General features: G+C 42.5%; 1 protein-coding gene across 1 annotated transcript in view; it reads left to right on the forward strand.

The window, feature by feature from the left end:
• The window catches only part of coro2ba (coronin, actin binding protein, 2Ba), a 187,272-nt gene extending 163,687 nt beyond the window's left edge, over window positions 1-23,585 (forward strand). The window contains exons 10-12 of the mRNA XM_060853372.1: window positions 7,494-7,584; window positions 12,724-12,860; window positions 15,435-23,585. Of these exons, the coding sequence (XP_060709355.1) occupies window positions 7,494-7,584; window positions 12,724-12,860; window positions 15,435-15,566 (360 nt within the window). The 3' untranslated portion in view covers window positions 15,567-23,585. The remainder of the gene's footprint in view (window positions 1-7,493; window positions 7,585-12,723; window positions 12,861-15,434) is intronic.
• The last annotated feature ends 1,123 nt before the right edge of the window (window positions 23,586-24,708 follow it).

Genomic DNA, 24,708 nt, shown 5'->3' on the forward strand with positions numbered 1-24,708 from the left:
ATAGGGGACTCTCTGGTCAGAGGCACAGACAGAGGTTTCTGTGACCAGCAGTGAAAAAGCAGAATGGTGTGTGGCCTCCCTGGTGCCAGTTTCAAGGATATCTTGGAGAGAGTGCAGAATGTTCTCAAAGGGGAGAGGGACCAGCAGGAGCTCATTGTACACACTGGAACGAACAACATTGCAAGAGAAAAGGATGAGATTCTGAAGGGAGAATATAGAAAGCTAGGCAGGAATTTAAAAAGGAGGTCCTTGAGGGAAGAAATATCTGGATTACTACCGGTGCCACAAGCTAGTGAGGGTAGGAATAGGAAGGTAGAACAGATGAATGCATGGCTGTGGAACTGGTGCAGGGGAGAAGGGTTTACATTTTTCGTTTACTGCAATCTCACCCTGGGGTAGAAGTGACCTGTAGAGGAAGGATGGATTGCACCTGAATTGGAAGGGGGTTAATATACCGACAGGAAGATTTGTTAGAGCTGCTTGGGAGAATTTAAACGAGTAAGGTGGAAGTGGGGGGGGGGGGGAGGTGGGACCCAGGGAGATAGTGAGGAAAAAGATCAACCTGAGACTGCTATAGTTGGGAAAAGGAGTGAGTCAAACAGTCAGGGCAAGCAGGGACAAAGCAGAGAACAAGGTGGATAAATTAAACTGCGTTTATTTCAAAGCAAGAGACCTAACAGGAAAGGAGATGAACTCAGGGCCTGGTTAGGAATACGGGACTGGGATATCATAGCAATTACAGAGATGTGGTTCAGGGTTGGATAAGTCTGGCAGCTTAATGTTCCAGGATACAAATTGAAGGATAGAAAGGGAGGCAGGAGAGCGGGGGGTGGGGGGGTGGGGTAGCATTTTTGATAAGGGGTAGCATTACATCTGTGCTGAGGGGGGATATTCCTGGGAATACATCCAGGGAAGTTATTTGGGTGAAACTTGAGGGGGGATATTCCTGGGACTACATCCAGGGAAGTTATTTGGATGGAACTGTGGCATAAGAAAGGATGGTCACCTTATTGGGATTGTATTATAGACCCCCTAATAGTCAGAGGGAAATTGAGAAACAAATTTGTAAGGAGATGTCAGTTATCTGTGAGAATAATAGGATGGTTTTATGGTACGGGATTTTGACTTTCCAAACATAGACTGGGACTGCATAATGTTAAGGGTTTAGATGGAGTGGAATTTGTTAAGTGTGTACAAAAACATTTTCTGATTCAGTATGTGGATGTACCTAGTAGAGAAGGTTCAAATCTTATCCTACTCTTGGAAATAAGGCAAGTCAAATGACTGTGGTGTCAGTGGGGGAGCACTTTGGGGCCAGAGACCATAATTCTATTATTTTTAAAAAGGTGATGGAAAAGGATAAGCCAGATCTAACAGTTGAAGTTCTAAATTGGAGGAAGACCAGTTTTGACGGTATTAGGCAAGGACTTTCAAAAGCTGACTGATTGCAGATGTTCGCACATAAAGGTATGGTTGGAAAATGAGAAACCTTCATAAATGAGATAATAAGAATCCAGAGAAAATATATTCCTGTTAGGGTGAAAGGAAGGGCTGGTAGGTGTAGGGAATGCTGGATGACTAGAGAAATTGAGGTTTTGATTAAGGAAAAGAAAGAAGCATATATCAGGTATAGACAGGATAGGTCGAGTGAATCCTTAGAAGAGTATCCAGGCTGTAGGAGTATACTTAAGGGGGAAATCAGGAGGGCAAAAAGGGAACATGAGATAGCTTTGGCAAATTGGGTTAAGGAGAATCCAAAGGGATTTTATGAATATATTAAGGATAAAAGGGTAACTAGGGAGAGAATAGGGCCCCTCAAAGGTGGCCTTCGTGTGGAGCCACAGGAGATGGGAGAGATACTAAATGAGTATTTTGCATCAGTATTTACTGTGGAAAAGGATATGGAAGATATAGAATGTGGGGAAATAGATGGTGACATCTTGAAAAATGTCCATATTACAGAGGAGGAAGTGCTGGATGTCTTGAAATGCATAAAAGAGGATAAATCTCTGGGACCTGATCAGGTGTACCTTAGAACTCTGTGAGAAGCTAGGGAAGTGATTACTGGGCCTCTTGCTGAGATATTTGTATCATCGATAGTCACAGGTGAGGTGCCGGAAGACTGGAGGTTGGCTAACGTGGTGCCACTGTTTAAGAAGGGTGGTAAGGACAAGCCAGGGAACTATAGACCAGTGAGCCTGACCTCGGTGGTGGGCAAGTTGTTGCAGGAAATCCTGAAGGATAGGATTTACATATATTTGGAAAGGCAAGGACTGATTAGGGATAGTCAACATGGCTTTGTGTGTGGAATATATGGAGAACTAGTTATTTGAGTACAGAACTGGCCGAAGGTAGATGTCAGAGTGTGGTGGTGGTGCTTTTCAGACTGGAGGCCTGTGACCAGTGGAGTGCCACAAGGATCGGTGCTGGGTCCACTGCTTTTCAACATTTATATAAATGATCTGGATGCGAGCATAAGAGGTATAGTTAGTAAGTTTGCAGATGACACCAAAATTGGAGGTGTAGTGGACAACAAAGAAGGTTACCTCAGATTACGATAGGATCTTGATTAGATGGGCCAATGGGCTGAGAAGTGGCAGATGGAGTTTAATTCAAATAAATGTGAGGTGCTGCATTTTGGAAAAGCAAGTCAGGGCAGGACTTATACACTGAATGGTAAGGTCCTGGGGAATGTTGCAGAACAAAGAGACGTTGGAGTGCAGGTTCATAGCTCCTTGAAAGTGGAGTCACAGATAGATTGGATAGTGAAGAAGGTATTTGGTATGCTTTCCTTTATTGGTCAGAATACTGAGTACAGGAGTTGGGAGGTCATGTTGCAGCTGTACAGGACATTGGTCAGGCCACTTTTGGAATATTGTATGCAATTCTGGTCTTCCTTATAGAGGAAGGATGTTGTGAAACTTGAAAGGGTTCAGAAACGATTTACAAGGACATCACCAAGGTTGGAGGATTTGTGCTACAGGGAGAGGCTGAATAGTCTGGGTTTGTTTTCCCTGGATTCTCAAAGGCTGAGGGGTGACCTTATAGAGTTTATAAAATCATGGGGGGCATGAAAAGACAAGATCTTTTCCCTGGGGTGGGGGAGTCCAGAACTAGAAGACATAGGTTTAGGGTGAGAGGGGAAAGATTTAAAAGGAACCTAAGGGGTAACATTTAAAGGGCATCTGGATGGCTATATGAATAGGAAAGGTTTAGAGGGTTATGGGCCAGGCTGTGGCAAATAGGACTAGACTAGGTTAAGGTATTTAGTTAAAAGTCACGCACCACCAGGTTATAGTCCAACAGGTTTAATTGGAAACACTAGCTTTTGGAGGGGTGCTCCTCCATCAGGTGATTGTGCTTCATCAGGTGGATGAAGGATCAGCACTCCGAAAGGTAGTGTGGTTTCAAATAAACCTGTTGGACTATAATCTGGTGTTGTGGGATTTTTGACATTCCAGACCCCAGTCCAACACCGACACCTCCAAATCATGTTAAGATATCTGGTCAGCATGGATGAGTTGGACTGAAGGGTCTGTTTCCGCGCTGTACGTTTCTAAGACTACCACTCTAAGAGTGAATCGAATTGGTTGAAGACTGATATCTGTGATGCTGGGGACTTCTGGAGGAAGCCACGATGGATCATCCACTTGACACTTCTGACTGAAGATTGCTGTGAAAGCTTCAGTCTTATCTTTTGCACTGATGTGCTGGGCTCTTCCATCATTGAGGATGGGGATATTTGTGGAGCCTCCTCTTCCAGTGAGTTGTTTAATTGTTCACCGCCATTCACGACTGTCTGTGGCAGGATTGCAGAGCTTAGATCTGTCTATCAGTTGCTGCTTATGCTGTTTGGCATGCAAGTAGTCCTGTTTGCCAACCTCACCAGGTTGCTCATCCTCAGGTGTGCCTGATGCTGCTCCTTTCATGCCCTCCTGGACTCTCCATTGAACCAGGGTTGATCCCCTGGCTTGATGGTAATGGTTGAGTGGGATATATGCCAGACCATGAGGTTACACAATGTGCTGGAGTACAATTCTGCTGCTGTTGATGGCCCTCAATGCCTTATGGACGCCCAGGATCTTGAGTTACTAGATCTGTTCGAAGTCTGTCCCATTTAGCGCTGTGATAGTGCCACACAACACGATGGAGGGTATTCTCAGTGTGAAGGCAGGACTTCATCTCCACAAGCATTGTGTGGCGGTCGCTGGTACAGATACTATTATGGACAGTTGCATCTGCAGCTGGAAGATTGGTAAGGGTAAGGTTAAGTATGTTTTTCTCTGTTTTAGGTTCCCTCACCATCCACTGCAGACCCAGTCTAGCGGCTATGTCTTTTAGGACTCGACCAGCTTGATCAGTAATGCTGCTGCCAAGCCATTCTTGATAGTGGACATTGAAATCCCCCACCTAGTGTACAGTTTGCACCCTTGCCACCCTCAGTGTTCAACATGGAGGAGTATTGGTTCATCAGCCGAGGGAGGATGGTACACGGTTAATCAACAGGAAATTTCCTCGCCCTTCTTTAACCAGAAGGCACCAGACTTCTTGAGGGCCAGTGTCAATGTTGAGGAGTCGCAGGGCAATTCCCTCCCAACTATATCCCACTGTGCTGCCCCCTCTCCTGGGCCTGTCCTGCCAGAGGGGCAGACAATGGGGACATAAGCTGATATCTTTCAGCGGGTAATGCTCATCCTCACTCTGCTAATCAAATCATTGACCCTGACATTAATCCATTTCCTTTTGACTTGTAGATTTTACTAGAGAGCTCCCTCAATGATATGAATAAGGATGAGCTGTCTTCACAGAAATGATTTGAAGGAAAATTTCTTCATATAAATCTGACTTTTTTTTTAAAAAGTGATTTGACCTTCTATGTGGAGTCAAATTCTGTTTGATAACATTCTTGTGAAGTGCCTTAGGATAAAAAGGTACTACATAAATGCAAATTGTTGTAGGTCAGACTCTCTCTAATCGTGAATTTGTCCCAAGCCCCTTTAAATCAGCCCAACACTGAAAGCCATTGAACTATACAACCTTCACTGTGTGGAAATTCATATTAACTGATCAGCTAAAGAAAGGATCTTTTTAATCTGTTGCCATGTCAACACACCGATTGAAACAAAAGCTGTTTTTAAGAATATTAGGATTGATTTCTCCTGCTTTAATCTACAGGGTAATCACTTTCAGAATCAAATGTTGCTCCACTGTGTCTCAATTAAACCAATCCCCGAACACCCAAGCCCCCCCCCCCACCTCCATGCATGAGTTTCCTCCAATAGTATTAAACAGAAATAAATCCAGTGAACTCCCCAATGACCCAGTTTGCAAAGATGACCAGGGGCTATGAACAAGAGAGGAACCAGCCTCGATTCAGGGTCCATGCTGACAGTCTGAATCATCTCCTTCAGGACAAGGAGGAAGGAAATGTGAGGGGGCAAGTTCCTTCTCAAAACAAAACGTGTGAAATAAGGGGTAGCATTTTGTTTTCCAGAAGGTAACCTGTAATCATTTTCCTAATTTTGTTTACCACACCTCTCTGCACCTCTAAGAGGGAACCAGCTGCAGAGAGTTTTTCTCCCAGTCCTTTGGCTAGCCCCATCTTCACTCTGTCAGAAAAATGTGAAGAAACTTGGTATGAGGTGGCACCTCCCTCAATTCTTATTCCCTTTGAAGAGAGAGGTGTGGCTCCACAATAGGAATATTCCTTCAGAGACTGAGATCAAGACCAGCAGGAAGATGAAGGAGAGGGCAAGGTAAGTATTTCCTCTGGTGGGGATGAGTACAGAATAAAAGGGGCATAACCTTTTTAAGAAGGGGTTAAAGTCAGGCAAGCGCATTAACACCTCTACTTCCCCAGGAGGCTAAAGAAATTCAGCATTACCAATTTTTACCAATGCCCCACAAAAAGCATCCTATCTGGATGATTCGCAGCTTGATATGGCAACTGCTCTGCCCAAGAGGGCAAGAAATTACAGAAAGCTGTGAACACAACTCAGTCTATCACAAAAAAACAGACTTCTATCCACTAACTCCATCTATACCTCCCACTGTCTCAGGAAAGCAACCAACATGATCAAAGACCCCTCCCACCCCAGGTATACTCTCTCCCACCCTTTTCCATCAGACAGAAGATACAAAAGTTTGAAAAGACATGCCAACAGATTACAGAACAACTTCTTCCCTGCTGTTATCAGACTTATGAGCGACCATTCGTATATGAGAGTTGACCTTTCTCTGCACCTTCTCTGTAGCTGTAAGACTATATTCTGTATACTGTTCTATTACCCTGATGTAGATCTGTAAGGTATGATTTGCCTGGATAGCACTCAAAACAATACTATTCACTGTATCTCAGTACATGTGACAATAATCAATCAAATCAAATCAAATCAAAGCACTAGACCTTTCAGGGCAGTGTGGGGAAATACTTCCTCACAGCAAAGGTAAGCTGGAATCTGGAACCCTAAACCCTAACCCTAAACCCTAACCCTAAACCCTAAACCATAACCCCTAAACCCTAAACCCAAACCCTAACCCCTAACTCTAACCCTAAACCATAACCCTAACCCTAAACACTAACCCACAACCCTAACCCAAAACCCTAACCCTAATCCCTAAACCTTAACCCCACACCCTAACCCTGAACCCTAAATCTAAATGCTAAACCCTAAACCCTAACCCTAATCATTTCCAAAATGAAAACTGTCAAAACTTGGGATGATTCAAACATTTCTAAGCAAGGATGGATTTTTTTTTGATGGGATAAGGAACCTAATGGGGGCAGAGGGAGTGAAGCTGCTGATTGGCTGTGATCTAATGCAATGAAAGCAAAGGGACTGAATTGCCTGTTCTTGCCTCATTGTAACAAGGCGTTACTGAAATCTTCATTGGGGACATCCAGCTGCGTCCAGCTGCAGTATTCAAAAAGCACAGCTGGCAGAAATGTGGGTGATTTCTAAGAAGGATAGATTGGGTTTTCAGGTGGAAGTAGTGATTATGCAAGTAAACAAATAAAATCCAGGTTAAAAAAAACTCATAAAATCCAGAGTCCTGGAAAATGATCTGCTAACTTAAGTTTAAATCAGTTCAATCAATTAACAAAATCTGCGATAGCAAGTTAGCATGAGTGACGGAGAACATGGAAATCATTGGAAAAACCCTCCAGTCTCTTGGGAAGGAAATCTACCATTCCTTACCTGGTCTGGCCGAGATGTGACTCCAGACCCACAGCAAATTGGGTAGTTGAATCTTAGCTGGCACCTGAAACAGCTGGGCAAACCACTCCATTGTATTCACCAGCTTCCCTCATGGGCAAGTAGCAATGGGTAATAATTACTGGCCTTGCCTAGAAACACACATCCTGTAAGTGAATGAAAAAGTAATTTCAACCTGCTTATTATATTGGGAACGGAATAACTAGCATTAGGCAGCATTAAAGGAACTTGTGATTACTTTGTCCTTAACTGAGTTTAATTCCTTTTTGCTTTCAGTCTGAAACCTACCAAGAGGATATCTACCCAATGACGTCTGGGACTGAACCTGCACTCACAGCAGACGAGTGGCTCAGCGGCATGAACAGAGGTCTCAATGTTCCTCTTAATATTTGTAACACTAATGCACAGCACCAATTGTATCTCACAGTACTACTGGCAACCTCAGGCAGAAATTCATGCAATTCTGATGACAATTACAGCCAGGATTAAAGTACAATTGGGCGTCAACTTAACAACCCCAAAACTTGCAATTACTATGATTGCGACTCATTTAATCTTTTAAGTTATTTGCTGATGAACCTCAAAGGTCTACATTAGGAATCAACTGCCAAACTGAAGGAAATAATTGGAGCCATAGAGATGTACAGCACAGAAACCCTTTGGTCCAACTCGTCCATGCTGACTAGATATCCTAAACTGATCTAGTCTTGTTTGCCAGCATTTGGTCCATTTCCCTGGAAACCCTTTCTATTCATATACACATCCAGATGCCTTTTCAATGCTGTAATTGTACCAGCCTCCATCTCTGCTGGTAGGTCATTCCATAAACACACCACCTTCTGCATGAAAAAGTTGTCCCTTAGGTCCCTTTTAAATCTTTCCCGTCTCACCCTAAACCTATGCCCTCTAGTTCTGGGCTCCCCCACCCCAGGAAAAAGACCTTGGCTATTTACCCTATCCATGCCCCTCATGATTTTATAAATCTCAATAAGATCACCTGTGGTGCACCTCACATTTCCCCTGGGAGGTTTCCCTGTTTTATAAAGGCTGGTGTATCTGCAAACATTTCAGAGAATATGCAGTGCAAGAACAAGCCATTTAATTCAAATAGTGTGTGTCTGGGTTAATGTTGTACTCAAGCCTCTTCCCATCCTTCCTCGACTGAATCAAGCAGCTTAGTTGATGACAGCCTCTGAGTCAACAATGTTTCAGGATCGGATTCCTGTGGCCTGAGGATTTTTCTGTCAGTGTTGTAAAGAATTTATATTAGGACCACGTCATATGTCAAATCCATAATCATGATCCTATCCCTGTGCTTCCACACCCATTCTAGCTCCTCTTCATGTTGCATTTGATACCTCACTCGAGTAGCTAATTGCAAGAACCCGGATGTTAATGTTGACAGGCTATTCAACTGTGAGAAGCAACATGTTTGTACCAAATCCTGGTGTAATTCTAAAAGCCACAGTAACATGTTTACATTCACTGGGTGGGAATTGGGAGCCAGAATGGGAATTGTCATATAGACCCTTCCACGGTATCACCCCGTCCTTGCAATGTGATCTTTTCCAGCTCCCCTTCGTAAATGCCAATCCTCTTCATCTCAGTCACAGGATGTTCCTTGTGTTTTCTGCTCTTCTACTGGGGCAGGACTTTGTAACCTCACTTCAAAAGATGCAAATTGCATTGGGGAAAGCACGTATTCCAGGTAGCCATTTGGGCGAGGACTTTGGGTAGAGAGACTGAGGGGTTCAACACCATCATTCTTTGAGGTCTGCGTCCCATATAGACAGAGTAGTTAAGAAGGTGTTTGGCATGCTTGCCAACATTGCTCAGTTTTTTTTGAGTATAGAAGTTGAGACGTCATGTCGAGGTTGTACTGGCTGTTAGTGAGGCCTCTGCTGGAATACTGTGTCCAGTTCTGGTCACCCAGTTATAGGGAGGATATTATTAAGCTGGAGAAGATTCAGTAGAGATTTACCAGGGGTATGGGAGGTTTGCGTTATAAAGAAAGGCTGGATAGACTGGGCCTTCTTTCACTGGAGCGTAGGAGGTAGAGAGGCGACCTGATAGAAGTTAATAAAATAATGAGGGGTATAGATAGAGTCAATGGCAGTTGTCTTTTCCCTAGAATGGGGTATTTCAAGAGTAGGGGGAAATTTTCAAGATGAGAAGAAGGAGATTTAGAAAAGACATCGGGGCAGATTCCTTACACAGAGGGTGGTTTGTGTGTGGAATGAACAAATTTTAAAAGACATTTGGATAAGTACGTGAATAGGAAGGGTTTTGAGGGATATGGGCCAGGAGCAGGCAGGTGGGATTAGTTTAGTTTGGGATTATGTTCGGTATAGACTGGTTGGGCCGAAGGGTCTGTTTCTGTGCTGAGGACCCCAGAAGTCAAGCTTTACTGAATTTCAGGCTTATTCACAAAATTAAACATTATAGCATTCCTGACTCAATTATTCAATAAGCTTCTTTTTATATGTACTTGAGTAATTATCCACACTTGCTGTCACAGACACAGGAGGAAAAAAAATCTAAACCTCCAAATCCCCTTCCCTCCTATCCATCATCAGTGTTGTATAGATATTTGATAAAGGAGATATTTGTGTTTCTGAAGTCCCCATTACTGTGTGGTCAGTTATTTTTACAAAAACTACCAGCAAACACCTTTTTGCAGGAGAATTGAACAAAGGTGCAGAGGAGATTTACTAGGATGTTGCCTGGTATGGAAGGAATGTCTTACGAGGAAAAGCTGAGGGCCTTGAGGCTGTTCTCGTTAGAGATAAGAAGGTTGAGAGGTGACTTAATAGAGACATACAAGATAATCAGAGGGTTAGATAGGGTGGACAGGGAGAGCCTTTTTCCAAGTATGAGAACAGCAAACACGAGGGCACACAACTTTAAAGTGAGGGGAGATAGGTATAGGACAGATGTCAGAGATAGTTTCTTTACTCAGAGAGCAGTAAGGGTATGGAATGCTTTGCCTGCAATGGTAGTAGATTCGCCAAGTTTAAGTGCATTTAAGTCATCATTGGACAGGCATATGGACGTACATGGAATAGTGTATGTGGGATGGGCTTCAGATTAATATGACAGGACGGCGCAACATCAAGGGCCGAAGGGCCTGTACTGCGCTGTAGTGTTCTATGTTCTATGTTTTATGTTAAAGAGGACATTTAGTCACATGCACACGTTGAAAGAAACTGATACAATGACATTCACACGCAAAAAATGTACTAAGTTAAAAATCACACAACACTAGGTTATAGTCCGACACGCTTAATTAGAAGCACACTAGCTTTCGGAGCGATGCTCCTTCATCAGGTGATAGTGGAGGGCTCAATCGTAACACAGAATTTATAGCAAAAATTTGCAGTGTGATGTAACTGAAATTATACATTGAAAAATTCAACATATTGTCTAGCTATCACCATTGTTAACAGCTAACCCAAGAATGCAACTTTTAAAAAAAGGGTTTTGTGATTTACACATGAAAGAAGTGAAACTATCACTGTATTCTAACAGATGAAAGGCTTAACAGACAATCAATTTTTCAATGTATAATTTCAGTTACATCGCACTGCAAATTTTTGCTATAAATTCTGTGTTACGATCGAGCCCTCCACAATCACCTGATGAAGGAGCATCGCTCCGAAAGCTAGTGTGCTTCCAATTAAACCTGTTGGACTATAACCTGGAGTTGGGTGATTTTTAACTTTGTACACCCCAGTCCAACACCGGCATCTCCAAATCATGATGAAAAATGTAGTTTAAGAGAACTCTCAAAATATACTGAATCCGAAGGAATCATTGTCTGTTCACATTTTTTTGACTGTCCAAAGGAGGAATCTCTTTCGACTCGACTTCCCTTTCAGATAATAGTGGAACAGGCTCAAAGGGCTGAATGGCCTACTCCTGTTCCTCTATCCCTAGATAGCCGAGGGTGGGATGCTTGGATTTATTGCATGGTTTCATTGAAGAGAACACTGCTCAGCAGGTCTTGTAGACAAGTACTTCTGGCTGCCCTGTCAGAAGCTCTGACGTTTTTACGGCAAACTCAGGATTTTGGAACCAAATTTGAATTTTCGGGTAAGCTTTGACAATAGCAGGTTGAAATTCTAGAAGGGAGTGTTCATCCATTCAAGGGGAGATTCCCCTCTCCCTCCCTCACTCCCAACCCATTATTATTCAGTTCAGAATTTGGAAGATGGATAATCTCTGTTGAAGTTGCAAAAGTGATCTGACCCTCTTGGTGTCAATGTTAGTTCATCAGTATCCATTTTAACAAAAGTTTCAACATGTGTAAAATCTTCCTGTCTATACTACCTTAACAATATTTAACCTGACTTCACACAATTTACACTGTCAGTGATGAAGAAGAGGACATTTGGTCCATCATTTATTAACTGTGCATTAACTATTGTCCCATAAAACCTCCTGATTCAAAGGTTTGATCAGTGCTACCCTACCTGAAGAGCACTCTAATCACAGTCCTCCAACTATGTTTGAATATCAATCCCTTGTTTAAATGCTAGCAATCCCCAGGTTCTGGAATATTTCAACATCACCTCCTCTCTCCTCCCCCCTTTAAGAGTTTCCTTAAAGCCTGACACTTCGACCATGTTCGAGGAGAAAGTGAGGACTACAGATGCTGGAGATCAGAGCTGAAAATGTGTTGCTGGAAAAGCGCAGCAGGTCAGGCAGCATCCGAGGAACAGGAGAATCGACGTTTCGGGCATAAGCCCTTCCTGAGGGCAACTTCGACCATGTTGCTGGTTACATATGCAATTTGTCCACTTTTAGCTCAGTATCAGATTTCATTCAATTATGCTACAGCAAGTTTGTCATGTTAGAGGTGCTATATAAAGGCATATTGGTTTTGCTTCATCTAAAGTCATGTTCTGAATTTTTGAAACAGATAATTGACATAGAAACATAAAAAGTAGGCAGAGAAATAGACCATTCGGCCCTTCCAGCCTGCCCCACCATTCAATAAGCTCATGGCTGATCATCCAACTCTGTTACTGCTTTTTCCCAATACCCTTTGATCTCTTTATCCCAAAGAACTTAATTTAACAACTTTTGAAAAAAATTCAAGCACTTTCTGTGTCAGGGAATTCCACAGACACACCAGTCTCCAGGTGAAGAAATGTCTCTTCCTCTCAGTCTGAAATGGCCTCCCTGTATCCTTTGACGGTGACAGACTTTAATATGAAACATAACATTGATTTTGTTAAAAACGAAATAGTCTATTGGAGAAAGAAATGTTAATTGATTTCTTTTTAGGATTCCGTGATCTGGATGTGGGAATATGTGACACTTCAAGCATATCAAGATTGTGTTATTTCTAAACAAAAAGTCCAAAAAACTGCAGATGCTGGAATTGGAAACATCGATAAAATCCCTGCTGAGTTTTTCCAGCAACTTTTGTTTTAGTTTCGTCATTTCAAGTCGACCGTTTTCATGAGCTCTTATGCTGTGTGTGGTTTGTTTTGTGTCGCAGATCCAATTCTCATGTCTTTGAAGGAAGGTTACAAATCAACAAACGTTGCTTTCAAGGTGCCTAAAAAGGACAAGAAGAGTGTCGTTGTAAACGGAATTGATCTGTTAGAAAACGTGCCTCCTCGGACAGAGAATGAGGTGAGTCCGGAGAAATCCTGAAGACAGCAGTTCGAACTCACTGTGATCTCTTCCCAAGCCCTTGCCTCTCCTGGAAAGAGCGAGGACTGCAGATGCTGGGAGGTCAAAGTCAAAATGTATGGCACTGAAAAAGCACAGGCAGCATCCAAGGAGCAGGAGTGTTGGGCATAAGCCCTTCATCAGGAATGCCATTGTCAATTCTCCTGCTCCTCGGATGCTGCCTGACCTGCTGTGCTTTGCCAGCACCACACATTTTGACCCTTGTCTCTCCTGTCCATTTGGACAGATCAAAACCCCATCTGGCCTCTCAAGTGGCTGGGAAAAGGGTCACTGGAATATTTCAGAAAGAGCAGGGCCATTCTCCCCAGAGTCCTGGTCAGCATTTCTCCCTGAACTGAAATCTGTAGGATTGAGGAACTGGCCATGAAATGTTAATTGTGGCTTATTTGGTAGCTCTCTTGTGTCCTGAGTCAGACACTGAGTGCTTGAACACAGAAATCCTGGTGGACACTCCAGTGCAGTACTGAGGGACTGCTGCACAGTCACAGGGACAAACATCACATGAGGACTCCATCTGAAGCTGTACCTGCCCCCTCAGCTGGATGTAAAGGATCCTGTTATGAGGATCTAGGTTGAGGACTCTAGGTCTGTACTCAGTGGAGTTTAGGAGGATGAGGGAGCATCTCTTGAAGAAGTACAATATACTAAGAGGCCTGGATAGAGTGGATGTGGAGAAGGTGTTTCCACTTGTAGGAGAAGCCTGAAGGTGAAGGGCCAACCCTTTGGAACTGAGATGAAGAGGAATTTCTTCAGCCAGAGGGTGGTTTATCTGTGGAACCAACTGCTGCAGAAGGCTGTGGAGGACAAGTCATTGAGTGTACTTAAGACAGAGATAGATAGGTTCTTGGTTAGTGAGAGGATCAAGGATTATGGAGAGAAGGCAGGGGAATGAGGTTAAGAAACATATCAGCCATGATTGAATAGTGGAGCAGATTCAATGGGCCGAATGGCCTAATTCTGCTCCTATATCTTATGGTTTTACGGTTGCCCTGTTTTGAAGAAGAGCAGGTGTCTGGTGTCTGACTATTATTTATCCCTCACCAAAATGAAATTGTCTAACTGTCATTTGTGGGATTTTTTTTTGGCATTTCTTAGGTTAGAACATTGACTACTCTTTGAAATCACTTCTGTAACTGATTTATGAAAAGCAGGGGGGGCATGGAGTTTTTTCCAATCCTTAATGAGAAGAGTGGCCTATACTCATTCAGATTAGATACTAGTTCCAATCCTTAGTCTCTGATTACTGCTGGAACCATTCATCTATCACAGCTTGTCTCAGTAAAGTAAGGCCAGGAAGTGGGAAACATTACTGAGCTTTATCTTGCGACAAAATGCTAGTATATAGTAACACCAAGAATGGATTCATTTATTGTGCTGAGTAGAGTGTAATTACCTACTGACCACGTCGGCACAGTGGCACCTGGGCAGCTTATTGTGATGATGCTGTGGCTTTAAGAGGTGTATTTTCTCTTTTTTTTTCAAAGAGAGCTTTTAAAGCAGAGGTGCCAAGCTACATACTTGGCAAGCCAGTGAAGTGAACAACTTGTGAGGGACTTGGAGTTTTTAAGTTGAAACAATAGAAGCAGCCTGGCTGGGTGTAACCAGCTCTCACAGTCCAGGATTTCTAGGTTTAGCTTTAAGCAATTGCTGTTTTGGGCTTGAAGAAGTGAAATCTACCTTTTCCCTCACTCAGTTACAGCTAGAAGTTGGGGTTTCTCTCTGCTGCTGTGTTACCTGTGAGATAAATCTATTTTTCTGAATTTGCCTTTTTGCCAAGGGCGTGTCTGCATATGTTACTATACAGTTGATTCTGCATTTCTTCAACACAAATTGGCTATAACGCGATTGAAGAATTTAGACCATTATTTGTAAAAACCAAATTTGCCTTACCTATGTTGGCTATAATGTGATTCCAGGGCCCATTGGTTCAAATGGTGCTGCTATTATGTGATTTTCTTATAATGCAGGATCACATAGGAACAGAACTATTGTGTTATATCAGAACAGACTGTGTTGCTATGTTAGAACCAGTTACTGTGTCTACTATTCTGTGAAGTTTTCCAGTAGAGTTAAATTATTCAAAGTTCTTCTCTGTTTTGCTTGTATTTTAATTATAGCAATTAAATAAGTTGTGCTTTTCCTTAATGTCGAATCATTTGACCAGTGGCATTGCATTTGGAAGAAGGCACTTTAAATTTGCCTTTAAAAATAAGATAACATTAGGCTCTGGGCTACCTTCCTAATATATTTTAAAGGGGTCTGGTCTGATCCATAATAATTATCCAAAATATATCAGTGCTTATGGAATACCATCAAATCCTGACTTCTTAAGGAGACTTCAAGGAGAGAGAGGAAATGAAAGGGGAAAATTAAGGGGGTGAGAGGGAGGAGGAGACTGAAGAGCAGGGAAGGAAGGGATGAGAAGATTTGAAGAGGATTGTAGAGGGAGAGAGAAGGGAAGAGGACTAAATTAGAATTCTTTGGACTGATTTATTTCAAATGTCATTTGTTTAGCTCCTTCGAATGTTCTTCCGACAGCAAGATGAGATCCGGAGACTGAAGGAGGAGTTGACACAGAAAGATGTGAAAATACGGCAATTGGAATTGGAGCTGAAAAACTTGCGAAACGTCCCAAAGAGCACTTGAGCTGACAGCTACTCCCTCATCCCTCCTGCAAACCACTGAAATACCATAACCTGCAGGCTATAAGACCCCCAGTACTATAGGACCTGTTTTAAAAAAACGCGCACACATAGAATTCTTCCCCACCTTCCCGAAAGACAAGATAAACTGGAAGTCACATGTCTTTTTTTTAAAACAAAAAAATTGTTCAGTTATGTGCACAACCTAATGCAAGATCTGAGATGGTATATGCACTGTGTCCCAGCAGGTACCTGGCGAGCTAATTTCCTGTTCTCATTAGCAACTTTGAGACATATATTTAAAACATTTCTGTGCTAGTGAACTGTTTTACATTAAATACTCCAAGGTGCCTCACAGATTACGTCTTTGTGAGCTTTGCCCATGCAGTTACTAGGGTTAAAGCTAAGTTTTAATACGTGAACTTAGAACAAGATCAGGCCATTTGGTCCATCAGATCTACTCCTTGTACAGTCCATGTATCACTACCTCAATCGTGGACTCTCCTGCTCAATTTAATCACAGTTGTGTTAGCTCCATACCCCAATATTAATCTCTAACTAGTGTATCAGGGTAATGACAGTACACAGGCTAATGAAAGAACATCGAACGTTGAGTCCGACTGGCTTTCATACTGAGCTCATTACTGTCTAAAATTCAAGTGTCCCTACAATGGAAAAACAGATTCTCAAGATCCAGAGTAGCTATGGCAACATTAGAATGAATTATTGTTGCTCCATTGAGTGAGCACTCTACAAAATACCCCCCACCCCCCACCCCATCACTTTATTTCAACTCCAGCTATGACAGATAGGATGGAATTATCCCTTCTGTAAGGCCCAATCTGTTTCCACCTCTGCAAGGCCCAGTCTGACTCTCCCTCTGCAAGACCCAGTCTGACTCTCCCTCTGCAAGGCCCAAGCTGATTCTCCCTCCGTAAGTCCCAGTCTGTCTCTTCCTCTGCAAGGCCCAGTCTGACCTCCCTCTGTAAGGCCCAGTCTGACTCCCTCTGCAAAGCCCAGTCTGTATCTTCCTCTGTAAGGCCCAGTCTGACTCTCCCTCTGTAAGTTCCAGTCTGTCTCTTCCTCTGTAAGGCCCAGTCCAATTCCCTCTTGTTTGGTGAACACACAACTCCAAACTGCCAACTGTGAGCTTTGCCCGTGCTACTATTAGTGATAAAGCCACATTTTAAAATAAGAGAACTCGGATCAAGCACAGGCCATTAAATCTACTTACAGTTTGACTTTGAGCACTTTGAAGGCCTTAAGATTGTCTAGTGTTGGAAGTGGAAATGTCCAACTACGATGCAGTAAATTGAGGTTGTCCCTCATGATGATGGTAGGTTGGATGTGCCATATCTGAGCTGGGAGCTTGGGAAACAAGCAATGGGTGAAATGGAGCTGGTGACTCCAGACCTCCCCAGCACAGACAGTCTGTAAACATTGAGTACAAAAATATCTCACCCCACACAACTTTAGTGAATGGGGACAGCCAGATACTGGGGCTCACCACAAAGATTTTCTGCTGGAGGAAATTGTTGAAAGATTTGATTATATAAACTTGAGTTTCCTTTAAAGAGGACGTTGCAATCCCTTTTAGGGCTTTAGGCCCCAAATTTATTACTGCTCTGTGGGCAGTAGATTCCACTTGAAATATAATCTCGGCCTGACATGAAGTCTGTCTTTTGAATGAATGTGTATGTAGGAACAAGTCAGTTGTAATAGCAAGTATGATCTCAATGCAAAGGGTCTACACACATAAATATTAGGCAGAAAGGTGAGTTGGGGCGACCGAAAACTACCTAGAACTCCTATTTTGTCCTTGCCACCTTTGAGCTTGAACAGAATAATGTTTCCTCCAGCTGCCAATTTCAAGGGTTGTAACATGAAATGATCTTGGGCTGTGTCAGTTCCTGTCCCAGTTTGCTTGATCCCTGTTCAACACCAAACACTTGAGAAGGCCATTGTGTGGCCAATGGAAATACTGAAACTCTGAACCAGGAAGAGGATGTTGTTTGAGCTTGGTGTCTGAGATCCATTGTTGGGGTAGAGTGGAGGGGATGTCACAGTTCCGTCCAAAGCTGTACTTGATGAACTTTGACCCTTTTCATAAGAAAGGAGCCAATCACGTTGCAGAATGGGAGAATGTGCTGTCAAAATTGTGTTTACATTTTCTCCACTTTCCTGCAGCAGATAGTGAAATCAACATAGAAATCATCATAGAATCGCAACACTGTGTAAATGTCCTCATTCACCTTTCACATAATATCTAGGAACATGTAGCAAGACTAGAGAGCCCTGTTCTGGCTGATTACAATACACTACCTCCAATTACACTACCTTCTCATCTTCAATTGGTTTGAATTATACACCTGATCCCAGATGAAGCCTAAGCTATGAATGAGATGAAGTGAACACTATGAACTATATACTCATAACTGCTTGATGGTACAGTTCTTGAATGTTGTTGAAAAGAAAGACATGTGACTGAAGCTTTTCCTCTGGAAACATCAGGACACATGCAAGAATGCCAGATTTCAAGTGTTCACAATAATTTATACTGCAGGAGAAAAGAGTGCTAATGGGATGACTGATTGATTCAGATTGTTGCGATTACTTGAAATTTGGCATTCTTGTGTTTGTCTTGATGAATACAGGAGAAGAAGATGTAGTCAACTGTCTCTCTTACAAAAGTTATGGTAATTGCAAGATTTATTCAACTTCTGAAAATAAAAGCAGGCCTCTTCCATACAATTGAATTATTTTGCAAAACACTATATAGGATGGAGCACTATCACTGATGCTCTGATTAGCTTCTTGTTCCCAGACAGACTCTGACTGAACCATTGGCAAGATTTCAGCTAACATCTGACCCCAATTCCTGAAGAGATATTCTTGAACAAAGAGCATTGATAATATATGGGGAAGATGCTGATATTGTCAAAACGTGGTCCATGAAAATATAACTTGGGGCAGTTAGAAATGTTATAACTTATTATCATTCCACAAAGTCAAGATTTTCCCCTCTGCCTTTCCAACTCCAAGTTGCCAATCTAGCAGATTTTTTGAACAATCACTTGGACGTCAATTAGATTAGAATGTGTGAATTGAATGGGTGGCTAAATGTTCCAAACACTATGAACACCTTGTGACTGCCAATATTACAGTCAGTGTGGTGAGCAACCAGAGACATAATTAGACTAACACTTTTGCACTTTGCAAACTCCACCACATTTAACAGGATTAAGACACAGATACATGTTTGGCATAACAGACTAGAATATTTATTCAATATAGTCACAAATGTGAACAAGTCTGATAAATAATCCATCATCATGTCTCCCCAACAGTCCACAGGATCTGAGTTTGCCTGCTTGTTAAATGGGTCTAGTTTTCAGCTTTTGTGAGAAGGTCAGTGAGGATCATACAGTAGAGAGAGATGAAAAGTGATTCCAAGAAGGTGTAGCCTGCAAACCCATCTCCTCCCCCATAGCCTCCTCACTTTGTTCTCTGGTTTCGAAGACCCACAGAGAAGGTCGGTGAAAGATCTTTTGCATTTATCAGTATTTGCCTGATCAACCTGTTCACAGATGCTCTTTTGTACCTCCCTAGCAGGTGGGACTTGAATCTGGGCCTCCTGGCTCAGATGTAGGACACTACTGCTGTACCACAAGAGCCCTCCACTTGTTCTTATACTATGGTTTCTCATGGAGTCCTGCAACTTTTCACATTGAATTAATGTTGAAATGAAGTCAGTGCTGTCATTGGAGGCAAGCTCAGTAGCATAGTTAGACAAAACAAGATCCCATGATCAGCAGTCGAGATGAATGATGGGTAATTTTATGTTGGCTGCAGCAGGGAATGTTGGACAGAAACTTCCTGCTATAAGTATTGCCATGGGGTCTTGTGAGTCTATCCAGACAGATGGAGTCTCCAGGGCTAGGATGTAGTCTTCAGGAATTCAAGATTCACCTGCTGTGCAGGCTGTGAAAACCATTGCCAAAGCATTTTTAAGAAAAACTCATTTACTGTAATCACTCAGTTGTAAAGATATTGGAGATGGGACATGAAAGGTGTGTTTGCTTGAGGGAGCTGGTTGAAGACAGTCCATTGCATGAATCATTCAAGTGGGCATTCGATGATAATTGTGATAGAAAGGGCAAGCAAGAGTATGGAGCAAAGGCAAGAGATTGGCACTTGGTCATCAAACTAGTACAGGCACAATGGGCCAAACAGCCTCCATCAGAGCAATTCTATGATTCTGCTCAGGAATTCCAATAAGAGTTGGCAACCTTTCAGTGTGTGTGTGTGTGTGTGTGTGTGTGTGTGTGTGTGTGTGTGTGGTTGCCCCTGGAAATGAGGAGGATGCTTACTGCTGTCAGGTAGCTGTGCATTGTGTCTTGTAATGCAGGCAGACTGCTGTGCTGTAACGACCACCCAATCCTGGCTGGCCAGCAGCACACTCTCATCCAGCCTCCGAAATATTTATATGGCAGAATTTATAGTGTGATAACCAGTCTGCTTGGTTGCAGTACTCCACTGTTTCAGTGGCAATGAAGCCCTGATATGAGACCTCACCTGGACCTTCTGGCCCAGAGGAAGGGATATTACCCACTGGCACCGGAAGACATCCTGTTGCCTTTCAATTTACTGTCCCATCTAAAAGATGGCTTGCCCATCAAAGGACAACTGCTCTTGGTGGCTTCAGCCTAGACCCAGCCGAGACCCAGGCTGAAGCTCTGGAGTGAGGTTTCATCCCAAAACTTCAGGTTCCCCACAATATGTCATCTTGTAAAGTGCCAACGCCAACACACAGCCTCAGCTGTAGGGAGCACAGGCTGACAATTCCGGCATGCAGTCTGCTCCAGTAGCTAGTCGTCAATTTGGGGTTGGTTCACCAAACCAAACACAAGCAATGGATTGGAGAATTACAAAGACAAGGCCAAGGAGGGAATTATGGTATTTGGTTTAGAAGATAATAGTCTTTAAGGTATTAGGACCATGGGTATGCTGTGCTCAGGATCATATGTGTGATGGAGGATCAGTGGGACGAGTTTAGTTTGGGAAATTTGGTCAGCATGGACGAGTTGGACAGAAGAGCCTGTTTCTGTGCTGTATGACTTTCTAACTCCATATGTAGCTAGAGGGGGATTGTAGAGATTTGGTGCACGTGCTCTGTTGGGGGCAGAGCAAATCTTTGCCTAACCTTCCCTCAGAATTGGCAGAGTCAGTGGCAGAGCAGAAGGTACCACTGTTATTCCTGGGATTGATTTATTAATGTGGAATAGCACAAGCCTTCAGTCCTGTAGCTCAGAGGACATCTACCCACCTCCATCTATCAGTGGAGGGGTGATTCCCCTTCACTGTTCCAACATTTCCAAAATATCAGATTGCCTGGAGGCTGTTCATTCACAGATCAAGAGTAAGACTATGTCTTTGACTCAAACTTTGAGTGAGAAGTTGGGCCTCACGTTTACTGTCTATTTCAAAGGGCACTGTCCTATCTTCAAACAACATCAGAATTCCCGCACATCAAATGAACAGGTACATAGATGATAAACCACCTTGAATGTTCCTATGAATATTAATAAGTATATTTTTTCTCCTGTTTTTGACATTCCCAAATATCAGAGGCTGAGCATGTTTTCTGTGGACAGGTCATTTCCCTGCAGCTCAGTAATGGGAGTCTTGGCACTGATTACCCATAGAGCCAAAGTACATACAGGAGCCACCATACCTAACTGCCCGGTCTGCTCTACAATTCATTCTTGATTATGCCAACAGGTGACAGTACACAAATGTTCCTCGAGCCAAATATTATCGCTGGGAGAAATTAAATAATAATTGTAGATATTTTAAAATTGATCTGTTTTGATATGCTCTTACACACCTCTGGAGATGGTGTGACTTGTATCCAAGTTCTTCTGGTTCAGAAGTGGGGACACTGCCACAGTTTCCCCTCGAAACCGCAACCGAGACAGCAATTATTAAAATATTGAATGCAGAGAGCACTTGAAGGGGCAGAGTTAACATGGCAAATTCTCTGCTTAGTAGAAAAGAGACTCAGGGCTCATGTGGTACAGTGGCAATGTACTGGCCTCTGAGCCAGGAGGCCCAGGTTTAAGTCCCAACTGCTTCAGAGATGTGTAATAACTTCTCTGAATAGGTTGATTCAGAAAGTATCTAGAAAAGAGCTTGAATGCTCAGGAACATTTCAAATGAGTTCACTTCCTCAATGTGTTGAATGTTACACAATGAAGCACACGCCTCCATTTATATGGACTTGCTTGAACCTCTCTGGATCATGGACGTTCTCAACAAATAGTGGCAAGCTAATGTTCAAACGTCATAACCAGTATAAATGAATTGGCCAACTCTGAGTGAAAGAGCCAGGTTTGAGTCACTTTGACCGTGTCAGTGTAGACCTGGGGAACAACTCCGCAATACCCACCTGTTTCTGAGTTCTTCATCCCCACCCCACCCCCAACCCCGTGAAATGTAGTTATTGCCTTCAATCTTGATATTTTATAAAAAGGTGAAGAGAAATCTAAAGAGTAGCAGCTGGCCTGAAGTTAGCAATTATACCATTTGATACAGAACTGAATAATGCAGGTCAGGAATGAATCTACTCTGATTTTCTGTCTGTACAGGGTTTGCTGTGAAGCAGTTGGGTATAATCAGGTGGGTGTGTGCATTAATAGGGCTACAGGCAATAAATAAAATGAGATCAGAATAATTCCTGCTGAGTATCTGCAGCATTTTCTGTCGTCAACGCTAACTATATCTGAATAATATCCAAAAACCTTACACCTGTCAGAAACCTACAATGTAAAAATTTGTTTTATAACAGGAACTGTCTATGCAATCTTGTCACAGTGCAAATGCACCCAGGGTTTATCAGTGACAGTTCCCATTATAGATATGGATATAGGAATTCACAATGGAGGTATGAAAATGAAGACAAGATGGAGACTGAAATAACCCTGATCCACTTATGATACCTCACTCATAACCCTCTTCACCCAAAAGCTTGTTTGTGACTGTCAGTGTGACCAACTAACAATACGATATTAATAAATGAATCCACAAATACTGTAATGTCGAGAATTTCTGGCTCAGTTTGAGCTGATTCTGTATTTGGCCCTCAGGCTGAGACCAAGGTGTAGTCGCTCTCTGAGCGACTGCCTGGGAGACCAGAAGACATGCTGTGAAACCCACCACCCCAACACGTTGTTACTACACTGTATCTTGCACTCACAAAATACTGTTCATGTTCTGTGCTGAGTAACAATTAAGAATATGCAGAGATAAACTGCGAATGTAGAAAGGTACACACGTAATATGCTTTCGAGAAAATACGGCCATTATCTAACTATGGTTGACACAATCTCATTGATTCATGGGTAACTTACACTGTCATCTCGTTTTGCCTGGGCTGAAGAGGTCTGTTTATCTGTGGAAGTCTATATTTTCACTGGAGGAAATCTGGGGAGAAATCTAATTATTTCAGTCCATGTGCCCAGCATCAAGTATTAAGACTATTGCTGGGACAAACATATGCTTGGGAGCAGTGAGTTTTGCAGTAAAATGAAAACTTAGCAGGGAAGTCATGGTAACATCGTGATCCCAGAGTGATTGTGATAAAGGATTATGAAAAGAAAAACTCTTTTAGCAAAGAATAGACACTGAAGAAATAGGCTGAGATTCCAGGATCTAAACCAGCCAACGCAGGCAACAGAGACAGACTTTCACATGAGGTAATGCTAATTGGCCAGACTTCGTGGGGGTAGGCAAGTTAGATAATGTTGATGCCTTTTTGGATAGTGAGGCGATGAATTAGCCACCCCTTTGTGAGAATTGTTCAGAATAGATGGTAGTTAAAGACTCTGTGATATGTATGCACTGTACATTTTATTTTTGCCTATGTATAATGTTCTACCTTGCCATCATTGTGTAATGTGAATACTCATTTCTTCAACTAATAAAAGTCCTGGTCACTGTGATTTTACCTTTCTAAAAATCACATGAGCGCATTCAATAATAATAATAAAATGCTGTTTTCTCTGTTTTTAATATTCTGATTACTTAAGATTATTCAAAAGAGAGTCTTGACCTATAAAACATGTTGCTTCCCTCTATAACATCTCCAAGTTTTTCACATAGACATGAAGCACAATAGCTATGATGGAAATGGATATTGACGCACAGTGTCTCAGTGGTTAGCACTACTGCCTCACAGAGCCAGGGACCCAGGTTTGATTCTGCCCTCGGGCGACTGTGTGGAGTTTGCACATTCTCCCTGTGTTTGCATGGGTTTGCTCCCACAGTCCAAAGATGTGCAGGTTAGGGTGGATCGGCCACGCTAAATTGCCCATACTGTCCAGGGATCTGCAGGCTAGGTGGATTAGTCATGGGAAATGCAGGGTTACAGGGATAGGATAGGAGGGTAAGTCTGGGTGGGATGCTCTTCAGAGGGGCTGTGTGGACTCGATGGGCTGAACAGCCTGCTTCCACACTACAGGGATTCTATGACATGGTCTGAGGGGAAAATATTGAACAGCAGACCAGGATGATGATTGGATCCTAAGCCAACTGGTGAGGTCATGAAACTAGATATCCTTTCCTTAAAAGTTTACAGAATGCAGCATTACAGATATGTGTCTCCCACTCGCTGATCCCCAATGACCCTCTTTATACTATTTTAATGAAATCAACTAAACAAAATTAAACTAAATAAACCAGAGGCACTTTAAAAGGGCACTGGAATTAAAGAAACAAACCTAAAAGGAAACTTCACAATTTAAATTAAAAATTGATCTTGGGGGTGTAATGATGATATCACAGTCTCTCTGGTATCCAGTGGTCATGGCGGCCCTGAAATGGATACCGCATGCTCCCTCTCCCAGGTAACCACGGAGAGGAGGGAGACAGTTAGATATCAGTCTCTCTTTATAAGAGCAAACAATCACCCTAAATGATCCATCATGACTCCTTTCAAATCTGGAATCTTGATTATGATCCTCAGGCTATTAGTTTCACCAGGAAGCCATTTCCTAATATTTGTCAACCTTAATTTTTTTCCTTCTTCCACTTGGTTCTTACATGATAGAAATCCTTACCCATCACCCCCATTGCAAAACTATACTTCT

Source organism: Hemiscyllium ocellatum, chromosome 39 (assembly GCF_020745735.1).
Source record: "Hemiscyllium ocellatum isolate sHemOce1 chromosome 39, sHemOce1.pat.X.cur, whole genome shotgun sequence".
Taxonomy (NCBI): domain Eukaryota; kingdom Metazoa; phylum Chordata; class Chondrichthyes; order Orectolobiformes; family Hemiscylliidae; genus Hemiscyllium; species Hemiscyllium ocellatum.